Genomic DNA, 11,391 nt, shown 5'->3' with positions numbered 1-11,391 from the left:
GCAGTCCACGCCGACCGGCGCCAGTAGATGCGGGGAGGAGCCGGCGCCGCTCATTTCCTTTTCACAATTTTATTAATAAACAAGAAAAATACCAACGTGTATATCGAAAAAAAAAAAGAAAGAGCCAACAAACAATAACAACAACCCTGAGTCCTAAGGCCGTGACCGGCTCTGCTCGCCCGAGTTCCGGTCCCCGCACTCAGGAGCTGCCGGTCCCGCCCGGTCCCGGTCAGGAGTTGTGCTTTTGCCGCTTCCAGAAGCGCTTGACGTCGCTGTGCCCGGCCGGGGTCACTACCATGAGCCGCTTAGCCGAATTCTCGAATACGAGCACGCCGAGCTCCCGCGCGTGAGCCAGCAGCAGTTCAAAATCCACTTGCGACAGGAACTGGTTATACAGCACGCCTGGGGGCACAGGTCGGGAGGGAAGGAGAAAATCAGACGTGAGGCTCTGCGCTAGCGACCCAAGGAGTCTTCCCAGCCCCTTCCTGGCAGCCTCAGGCCACAAGTCTGGGATTGCAATCCGCTGCAATTTAAAACTATTCCTCTATGCTTGTCTCTTCCTGGCTCATCTTAAAACTAGCGTGTGGGTAGATGGAAATACTAGTGGTCAATGAGTGGGAAGGGGGAAGGGGTATGAGTTTTTTCTTTTTATTTTTTTCTGGAGTGATGCAAATGTTCTAAGAAATGATCATAGTGGTGAATATACAACTGTGTGATATTGTGAGTCACTGATAGTACACCAAGTAAGGAATGTTCATATGTTAAGAATGTTCGCGTTTGTATGGTGTTTTGTCAATAAAAATATTAAAAAACTAGTGTGACCCAGCCATATTCAGGAAGGCAATATAGCACAAAAACAAAACAAAAATTATTGTAGCTTATCACTCTCACTTTTCCTCTTCTAGCTAGTTTCAACTTGTGCCGGTTTGTGCCACATTATTTGCTGCCAACCACCCACCCCAAAATAGAAGTGTCTTGCCAGCTTTTCTCTCCCAGCTCATGGCAGTTAACAAAAAAATTAAATGCATGAAGAATTTTTTTCAGTTAGTCAAAACTGAATTGTCATTTCTCTGGCCATAACCAAGACTGAGCCATGGAAGCCACTCACCCTCTGTGAACCGGAGCCTGTCCCTTTCCAGCTCCCATAGCCGAATCTGGTCTGTGATGGTGGGGGGCAGCACAGGTGTCTGCAGGGGTGAACTATGGCTGTAAGGATTCAGGAATAGGGCCCCCAGGCAACCCCAGCACTTCTCTCATTCCCCAGGCTTGGATGCCCCTCTCTCTTTTCTATCATCTCAGCACCAGGTGCCTGAGGTTGCCAGCCTCCAGTATCTTAAGTGTACCTGTTTGAGCATCACTGGGTGGGCCCTTGTTCTTAGGAAGTGGATGATCTAGGAAAATAGAGAAGAATAGCATCAGAGCTAAGGTAAGAGGGCAGGAAAGCTCCCTGACCTAATGTCACAGGAACATCAAGTTACTCACAGCTAATCCCTCAATACTTGTGCCTGTTGCCAACCTGACCCATTCCTGTACAGCTGCTGTTCTTGCTGCTCCCACTGGTCATGTCTGCTATTCCCTCTCTGGCACATTTGCCTTTTCCAGTGTTCTTTTGTTTTTCTTTCTTTAAAATACTGGCTTTTTTCTTTTTTTTTTTTTTTTTTTAGCGCTTACTGCATGGCAGGCTCTGAGCTAAATGCTTTACCTTTATTCTCTCATTGACTCCTTCCAACAACCCTATGAGGTGAGGACTGTCATTATTTCTGTTTTCCAGATGAGGAAACTGAGGCTCACAGAAGTGAAACAATTAGGCTCAGTCTTCACAGTAGGAAGTGGTGACACTGAGACATAACATCCAGGGTTATACCTCCTCTTTCCATGCTTTTTCTTCTCAAGGGTCTTCCTATTCTTACACCTAGAGCTCTATCTCATATGCCCAGTGTTCAAACAAAGGCAAGCCACCCACCACCTACAGTAAAAGACCTGGTGCCAGCTTTCTATAATGTGATCACCCTGTTCCCCACAACCCAAGTGCAGGTCATCATCTGGTCCCCACCTCCCCCAGGTGTGGGGTACCTGCTGGGCTGTGATGCCACTGGCAATGGCCTGCTGTACACTCTCCCGGGTCACCTGTGCCACCACCATGTTGGGGAAGCGATAGAGCATCTCAGAGAAGAGGGCAATGAGGGCAATCTGCAGCTCCGACTCTGATCCAGGGATGAGAGAGAATGAGGAGGGACAGCCCCACATGCAGACACCCTCAAACCCTACCTTCAAGTGTAATGAGAAATGTCAGAGTACTCTGTAAACTGCCAGGTGCTAGGTGAATGGAAACAGAAATTGGCATCCCCTCCGGCCAACCACCCACCCCAAGCCTGCTTTTCCCAGCCTGCTCTCCCAGGAGTCCTCTGTCTGTCCTCACCTGTGTAGGCATACAGTCGGTAATTGGTCTCTACGACAATGAAGCCTGGTTGATGCACAGTGCCCCCAGCCCCAGAGACACCTGACGAGAGATTGATGGCCAGGCGCGTGGGATAGTAACGCCGGGATTTCCTCTGGAAAGGACAGAAGGGCAGGGCAGAGGGCCCTTGCTCAGGTGTCACTGCCCTACATCTTCCTGCCTGAGACATCAGATCCCTCACAGTCCAATCTCAACCCCCAACTTCTCTCCCCTGGGGAACCAAGTTTTCAGTCCTGGAAACTACTTCCTGCTCCTGCCTCCTGAGCCATCCCCAACCCTCCTTTTTAAAGGTCAAGATAACACACCACCATACTGTTCCCTAGAAGCCATGCATTTAGATGCTCATACCTTCCTCTGGAAAACAAGCCCAAACTCACGAAGATGTTGCAGAAAATTCAACAGTGAATCACTCATACCTTCCACAGAGTAATCCTGGGGAAGAAATTTGGTCAGCTGGTGTCCAAAACATATCCCATCCTTCCTCTCCTGACCCCACAGATTGTTTCCACTTGCCCCATCTCTGATCAGTCGGTATTTGTTCTTATTTTCTTGCTCTATTGCCCCACAACTGCGTTCCCCCCTTCCCATTTCCCTATCCCTCAATCTGCCTACCAAGCTCTCAGCTTCAGTTGCTTGCTTACCTTGCCCAAAGTAGAGAAGCTGAGCTGAAAGAGGAAGGAGAGAATCTCCACTAGATCCATGCCCCGGCTCTAGAAAGGAAAGTGGCAGGGAGGGGAACGGGAGGACAAAGAAAAGAAAATCAGGGCAGGGATCTCTCAGCAAAATGTTCCTGGGAACAGCATAGCATACTGGTAAGCAGCCCCTGGCCTCCTCACCTGGGCTGTCTGCAGATACTGCAGCATAAAGTACCAGAGCTGAGCAGGAGTGTCTAGAAGTAGGAATTGGAACCCAGCAGAAGTTATGCAGGGTGGCTCTCCAGGTTCAGTACTAGGACACACAGAGGGACAATGGTGGAGATATACAGAGAAAGGCCACCATTCCCACTTGCTCCCTCACATTTTTTCTTGGTACCTCTGGTTTTACTCTACTCAGCTTTCCTTTTTCATTTGACCTGCTCCAATCCTGACCCACTCCAGGTATCCAGTTTAGCAGGGACTCAAGGAGATGGTAAAGCAGGGAGCTGTTGTACCTCTGGCTTCCTCACCTCTTCATGAGTCCAGCCTGGCTGAGGAGCTGAGCCAAGTCCTGGCTAACGGCTGCACTGGGGGAGCCCACCATGAAGTGCAGCACCACCTGAATAACAGAAGAGAATGGAGAGACTAACACCTCTAAGGGCCATGGGTAAGTGGGAACACAAGCAGAGACACAGAGTCTCAAGTCCTCACCTCCCATCGTTCCTCAGCATACTTGTCCAGTGAGGGAACATCCCGGGCGTGCTTGTCTGGTCCTAGCTGACTTGTGTCATCAGACCAGGCCTTCCCCCTATGGCCAGGATATGCCAAGAGTAAGGAACCTGCCGCCCCTGCCCACATTTCACCCTCATCCCAATGGGCCATGAATGAGGGATATTTCCTTCACCACGCAGCTACACCCTGGTCCAACTTATTCCTAAAGGAGCTCCCAAAGGTGAAGCCCACAAGGTTCTAGGGAGGTCTCTCAGAAGCTCCCCATCCAGCTGTTTAATTTGCAGTTTGGGAAGAGATCCTGTCCTAGCTTGGGAAGAGATGGAAGTGACATACCCACCCAGAAGGGCAATGCGGAGATTCTGGCGGAAGACGGGATTGAGGATGAGGCCCTGGAGACCACCAGGGAGAAGCTGGGTGTGCCAGATACGGAGTCCACTCAGCAGACTTGTACTTTCCTCCTGTGCCCTGGAACAGAAGCAGAGAGTGGGGTTTCTGGAGAACAAGAAGGAGGCCTACACAGGCATCCATTTCTGCCTTTTCTCAATGGATGATTCCTGGAACACAGAATGAAATCAGTGTCTTCTTAAGACAAATTTCTTTACTATAAATTTCCTTTACTATAAGACTTAAAAGTCTATACATGTCATGACTTGCTCTATTGCCAAGAAGAAAAATACAGTAGGCAGAGTTTCTTAAAATTACTTAATTATGAATTTTGTAGTATACCCATTAATATTTCCTGGAAGTGACCCAAGAAACAGCAGTTCGGGAAATACAGCTGTTAAGAAATGTGTATCTAGATAGAGGAAAATGTTGGGAGATATCTTATGAATCTTACAACTGGAGGTGGTTTTATGGACCTTAAACCTAAAGCAAGAACACTGAAGAAGGAAATAAATAAATGGGAGCTCCTCAAAATTAAACACTTTTGTGCATCAGAGAACTTCATCAAGAAAGTAGAAAGACAGCCTACACAATGGGAGACAATATTTGGAAACGACATATCAGATAAAGGTCTAGTATCCAGAATTTATAAAGAGATTGTTCATCTCAACAACAAAAAGACAGCCAACCCAATTACAAAATGGGAAAAAGACTTGAACAGACACCTCTCAGAAGAGGAAATACGGATGGCCAAGAGGCACATGAAGAGATGCTCAATGTCCCTGGCCATTAGAGAAATGCAAATCAAAACCACAATGAGATATCATCTCACACCCACCAGAATGGCCATTATCAACAAAACAGAAAATGACAAGTGCTGGAGAGGATGCGGAGAAAGAGGCACACTTATCCACTGTTGGTGGGAATGTCAAAGGGTGCAACCACTGTGGAAGGCAGTTTGGCGGTTCCTCAAAAAGCTGAATATAGAATTGCCATACGACCCAGCAATACCATTGCTAGGTATCTACTCAAAGGACTTAAGGGCAAAGACACAAACGGACATTTGCACACCAATGTTTATAGCAGCGTTGTTTGCAATTGCAAAGAGATGGAAACAGCCAAAATCTCCATCAACAGAAGAGTGGCTAAACAAACTGTGGTATATACATACGATGGAATATTATGCAGCTTTAAGACAAGATAAACTTATGAACCATGTAATAACATGGATGGACCTAGAGAATATTATGCTGAGTGAATCCAGCCAAAAACTAAAGGACAAATACTGTATGGTCCCACTGATGTGAACAGACATTCGAGAATAAACTTGAAATATGTCATTGGTAACAGAGTTCAGCAGGAGTTAGAAACAGGGTAAGACAATGGGTAATTGAAGCTGAAGGGATACAGACTGTGCAACAGGACTAGATACAAAAACTCAAAAATGGACAGCACAATAATACCTAATTGTAAAGTAATCATGTTAAAATACTGAATGAAGCTGCATCTGAGCTATAGGGTTTTTTTTGTTTTTGTTTGCTTGTTGGTTTGTTTGTTGTTGTTTTTTTTTACTATTACTACTACTTTTATTTCTTTTCTTTACATTAACATTTTATATCTTTTTCTGTTGTGTTGCTAGTTCCTCTAAACCGATGCAAATGTACTAAGAAACAATGATCATGCATCTATGTGATGATGTTAAGGATTACTGAGTGCATATGTAGAATGGTATGATTTCTAAATGTTGTGTTAATTTCTTTTTTTTTTTCCGTTAATAAAAAATAAAAAAAAATAAAAAATAAAAAAAAAAGAAATGTGTATCTATCTGAGGATGCATTGGAAACTCACTTGCTAAATTCCTTCTTCACCCACAGGGCTACAGCAGCTTGTGGTAAAGGCTGTTCCAGAAAGAGCATACGCATAACCCAGTTCTTAGCTAAAGATGGGAGCTCCCTGTAGAAAGTAGAGGTCAAATGTTATCATCAGAAGCTGATTTATATCTATAATTGCCTCCAAGAACCTCTCAAATATTTCATCTCACCTCCTTACACACACAAATACAAGTCCTTACAAGTGCCGGTGCCCCCCAAATCTCAAAAGTCCATTCGTTTTGGTCTGCCACCCTTTGGAGTAATCTCCAAGAACCCTCAGGGTTAACTTATTCCAGTCTGCAGGCTCCCATTACATTTCCCCACCATGGTCCTTGCCATGAAGAGGTCCTCACCTGAAGACAGCCAGACAGGTGGCAGGGTGCCCATACAATCGGTCCAATACCCCTGGGCTCAAACCCCCTAAGAATTCCTGCAGGTTCCGGCATTGTAGGTGTACTCGGTTCAGTCCACCCCGTGTGGGGGTGCTCTCCATCACCTGAGAGACGCCAAATATTAGAAGCACATCCCCACCATCCATGACTATGTCTCCCCTCACCTTTCTCATCAGAATTCCAGATCCCTCCACCCCTACCCCCACCCTAAATAACCCAGGTTTTCTGTGGCTCCCTCTTCCATATGCCACTCATCTCATGTTACTTCAAAATCTGACCAGCCTCCTCTCCTTTCCTGCCTCCTCAACCCACTTCTGTCCTCAACTTCAGTCTTCTCTGTTTCCAGGTGACAGAATTAATGATCATTTTGTATTTCAATGACTTGTCTTATCTTTAATTGAGCAGTTGAGCCCGATTTGCTTTCATCCCAGCCCCTCCTGGCCAGATCAACCTGTGAGATGCAAATCTGTCAGTCCTTCCCACCTTCTATTTCTTCGCCCTGCGTCTCTTGCTAAGCATCACAATAAACTACCTCTGCCCTCCATGTCTCGCCAATCGAATTCCACCTTTCTCCCTCCCCCCCAAGTCTCTTTCACCCCATTCACTCTGACCCCACACCGTCCTATGTCCTAACTTTTCCTCTACTTTCCTCCCACTCCGCGCCTTTCACCCAACTCTGCCTGATACCTCCGCCACCCCACCTTCCCAGGGCTGCCTCACCACTTTGTTGATCCCACCTCGTGCACCCCGAGTCTCGAGCGGTCGCTTAATCGGAGCCAATGTTTCGCAGTAGCTCCTGGGAATAGGGGAAAGAATGGTGAAAAATACGAGAAAAAAAAAATGGGGAGAAGAACGAAAGACTCCACAGACAGGAGCCGAGAGGGACGGATTCAGAAGAGGAGTGGAAAAGTGGAAAGGCAAGAATAAGTGCTGCACCCGCCTGTCGCGGGGCATGCTGGGAATTGGAGTCTGGTCCTCGCTCGCTCCCATCGGGCTCGCACGCGCATGACTACAACTCCCGACAGGCACCGCGGAGAAGCGAGCCGGGGAGAGGCTGGTTTTAATGGAGAGAGCCGAGGACGCCAGGCCGGGCCGATTGGTTCCGCTGCTCACTCCGCCCACGCTGATAACGGCGCTGCTCACCGGCCTTAGCGGGAGGCGGGACCCGGGAGTAGATGGGCCGCTTGGAGGAAGCGCGCTGAGATGCGGCGGCGGTGAGACGCTTAGGCTTATAGATACACGAAACTGGGTTCCTTGAGCTCATTTACACCCCCCTAAAATTGTCATAAAGCACACTCCTAAAGTGTTTTCGCGAGTTAGGTGTTAACACGACCCATTACGCCTTACTTGGCATGTAAATCTTAATTTCCACCTCCACCACGCTTACACCGTTTATTAGAAGGTCCTGATAAATACAATTTCTTAAAGAAGCCAGTCGTTTGCTCTGATTTGATTTTCGAACCTACTGCAGGGAAAGGGAAAGGAATGTCTTCAGTCGAGACCAGAGCTACGCGTTTCCCCAAGTTTCTGTGAGGCGACCTTTGTTCTTTCCACTTTACAGACGAGAAAACCCAAGCTCAGCGAGATGAAGAAATTTGCCCACGTATGAGACAGCTACGAAGTGATGAGGCTGGGTTTTGAGACGCGTTTACAAGGAAGCGAGGGACCGAAGACCAAAATGCTAAGGACAGCCTAAGACTTCGTTAGCCTTTGCAGCTGGTACATGTTATCTTCTTGTTCCCTGTTTCTGTGGCAGTCAGTGTTTAAAATCCTCAAAGCATGACAGAGAACTGATAAAGCTTCTTTATGGCACAAGGTAAAGAAAGTCAAAATACAAATTATAGCCTGGGAAGAAATGTTTGATAAAACAGATAAAATGCAGAAAACTTACAGAGCAGTAAGAAAAAGGAACAGTGCAATGAAAAGATCTGCAAAAGAGAGGAACAGGCAAAAAGCAGAAGAAATACAAATGCCTTATAAATAGAGGAACAATTTGCAGCTTCACTAGTAATTAAGGAAAAGTAAATTATGAAACAAAATATGGTAAATTAAAGAGACAATAAAATGTCAGATTAGGAAAAAAATGAAGTTAAGGGTTGACAACGTCAGTGCTGGCCAGGATGTAAGAGCATACACATACACTTGTGTTGAAGATTGGCATATGCACGCCTTTTTAAGGGTAATGTGGCAGTATCTAGCAATATTTTAATGTGACTTAGCAACTCCAGCTTTAAGGATATATCACACTGAAGTTCTCCCACATGGGTGCAGGAATATACATGCAGAGATGTTTAGTGAGGCATGTTTGTTGTTGTATTATGAAAGCAATGGAAACAACCCAGATGTCTGCCCTCGGGGTCGGTTATATAAAACGTGCATAGTCCCAACAATGTAAGATACTGGGCAACACTTTGAAAGGAGGCCAGGTATATTTAGTGGCCTGGAGCTATCTATGGCCTATCAGCAAGGGGAGAAAAGCAGATTACAAAATGGTGTACATAAATTAATGGCACCTTTGTAAACAGATTTTAGGCATGTGTAAAACTGAAAGGCCATTTGGTTCGTTTTGGAGGGAGCAGACAAAGGCCAACTGGGCAGACCTCTTGGCGAGCCCTGCTCTACGGGATGCAGTGGGTGAGGGCAAGATGTCCAGTGGCAGGAACTGAGCACATAACTGTTCCTGGAACTGAACTTAAGGAAGAAAATCAGCTTGCTGGGCCTGACAGGGGGCCTGGGGGCTGAAATTGTGGAAGGAGCTCCCTGATAGAGGGTTGTCCAGTCTGTGCTTGGAAATGCCCTGCTATGGAGAGCTCACAACCTCCTCCCAACAGACAGCTTCCTGGACAGAAAGAACATAGAGCCACCCTTTAGCATGCTTCCCACCCAGTGCCGCCATCTGCTGGCTATGCAAGTTTAGGCATGTTGCTTAACCTAATACTCTTCATTGTGAAATAAGTAGGATACCTAACAAATATTCATCATCATTACTGATTTCTATAACTTTCACGTATTGACCCTGGTTCCCTAGCTACACAGAGTAATCCAATCCCTTATATTAACCTTTAGATATTTGACAAAAGTTCTTTCTTTCAACCAGTATTTACTGATACCTTTCAACCAGTATTTACTGAACTTGCCCTTGTGGAGCTTAGTCTAGTGGGAAAGGCAGGTATAAGAAAGTATATGTGCACAAATACATGTAAAATCGCACCTGTAAAAGTGCTACAAAGAAGAGATTGATGGGCTCTGAGAGTATCAGTAGAGGATTTGACCTGGTTAGGGAGGTGAGGTACGGCTGCTGAAGGGCAAGTAGAAGTTAACAGGACAAAGACAGCAGGCACGGTCCAGCTGAAGGAATAGCATGCTACAAAGGCTCTGGGCAGGAGGAACTGTGACATGTTGGAAGAGCTGAAAGAAGGCTAGGGATGCCTAGAGGAGAGGTCAGAGAAGGACTCTAGAGAGGTAGGTGTGTGTGGCCCACACTTGGCCAGAAGATGTTATTTTTTATTCTAAGATCAATGGTTTTGAAATAAAGGAGCAGAGTCGGACATGTGTGTTTTGTTTTGTTTTTTAATTACTCTGGCTGCAGTGCCAAAAGGAAACCACAGCGGAACAGGAGCAGATCTGGGGGTGACCGGCTAGGAGACTGCAGCGGTTCAGGCAAGAGGGCGGTAGCCCGTGTCGGGACAATGATGGAGATGGTGGGAAATGAATGAGTTAAAGGGAAACTGGGGCAGCATAATCAACAAGTCTTCATGGACAGACTGGACTTGGGAAGTGAGAGTAAGGGGGGAGGAGGTGTTAAGAAGAACTGCCTGGTTTCTGGCTTGTCCAGTTGAGTGGATGATGATTTACTGAGTCAAGAAACCAGGGAGGAGGAACAGGTTTGGACATGCTGAAATTGACATTCAAATAAACTTCAGGTGGTTATTGAGGTCTAGAGCTCAAAAGAGAGTTCCAGGCTTACCGCTATGGCTTCCATTGCTCGCCGTTCTGGGTCTGGCCTTGAAACTCCAACCTGTGGGCGCCCGTCTTAAATTGTGGTACACAGTGGTCTGACCTGTGTAGGTTTCAGTAGGACTGTTAGACCTGACCCCCGAGAGCCTGTTCATTCAACGTAAGACTAAAGTATCTTTTATTGGTGTGCTCATTATCCAGTTGACTCGCTTTGAGAATAGCATCAACCAAATACCCCAGGGTCTTTATTTCTCATGAACTGCTAGCAATACGTGTCTGCCCAGTCCGATACTTGCAACTATTTTTGGTGGCTGTTTTTTTTTTATTTATTATTATTTTTTTACCTCCTCCCTTTCCAGCCAAATCTGTACTCTTTGTTAAATGCTCTCTTGGTGGTTGTGACTCATCCTTCCAGGCCTCTGAGATAATTTAGGCTCTGGGTTCTGGCTTCTATCCAAACAGTTCGAACCTATTGGGCTATTTGTACAGTTCATCAGCCTAATCTAAATTAGGCTGGACTTCACCTGGACCTCCCAGATCCTGAGAGGGTCCTAGAATTTGGGTAAGAAAAAAAGGTTACACCTTTGTTTTTCCTAACCTCTGACTGAAACACTTCCTTCAATTATGAACATAGAAAACCCCACTGAAAATCAGTACCTGTGGCTTGTCACTAATAGGACATCACAGGTATTTTTATATCTCATTACAGCTGTTGTGGAACTCTCAAAATATTCTTCATGCTCATGGGCACATGAAAATGTCAGCAGTTAGCACAACTCCTGCTGGATGTTAATATTAAATATATTTAAAAGAAACATATACTACTGCATCACCTTTCAAAAAACATTTTGGTAACTGTTTCAATTAGTTTTCCTTGTAATCCTATGTATTTGTCTTATGGGTTTTAAAAGTATGATTCTGAAGAAGAATCCGGAGGCCTCTGCAGAGTGCCCAAGGGGTCC

General features: G+C 46.0%; 1 protein-coding gene across 3 annotated transcripts; it reads right to left on the bottom strand.

The window, feature by feature from the left end:
- Window positions 1–59: 59 nt before the first annotated feature.
- On the bottom strand, window positions 60–7,441 carry GTF2H4 (general transcription factor IIH subunit 4). Of its 3 annotated transcripts, none has more exons than XM_077161256.1 (14): window positions 7,193–7,440; window positions 6,434–6,576; window positions 6,058–6,162; window positions 4,159–4,290; window positions 3,805–3,901; window positions 3,624–3,712; window positions 3,295–3,406; window positions 3,100–3,168; window positions 2,807–2,890; window positions 2,420–2,552; window positions 2,074–2,204; window positions 1,344–1,391; window positions 1,109–1,187; window positions 60–402 (listed from the first exon to the last, which is right to left on the bottom strand). In XM_077161256.1, the coding sequence occupies exons 1-14, from the start codon at window positions 7,424–7,426 to the stop codon at window positions 230–232; spliced, it is 1,629 nt and encodes a 542-aa protein (XP_077017371.1). In that variant the 5' UTR covers window positions 7,427–7,440; the 3' UTR covers window positions 60–229. The 3 variants fall into 3 exon arrangements, with proteins under 3 accessions (XP_077017371.1, XP_077017373.1, XP_077017372.1); XM_077161258.1 differs by having other exon boundaries at window positions 7,210–7,314; XM_077161257.1 differs by lacking the exon at window positions 1,109–1,187 and having other exon boundaries at window positions 7,193–7,441.
- Between the last annotated feature and the right edge of the window lie 3,950 nt (window positions 7,442–11,391).

The sequence above is a fragment of the Tamandua tetradactyla genome, chromosome 5 (genome assembly GCF_023851605.1).
Source record: "Tamandua tetradactyla isolate mTamTet1 chromosome 5, mTamTet1.pri, whole genome shotgun sequence".
Classification (NCBI taxonomy): domain Eukaryota; kingdom Metazoa; phylum Chordata; class Mammalia; order Pilosa; family Myrmecophagidae; genus Tamandua; species Tamandua tetradactyla.
The sequence above is the reverse complement of the archived record's forward strand: the minus strand, read 5'-3'. Positions and strand labels throughout refer to the sequence as shown.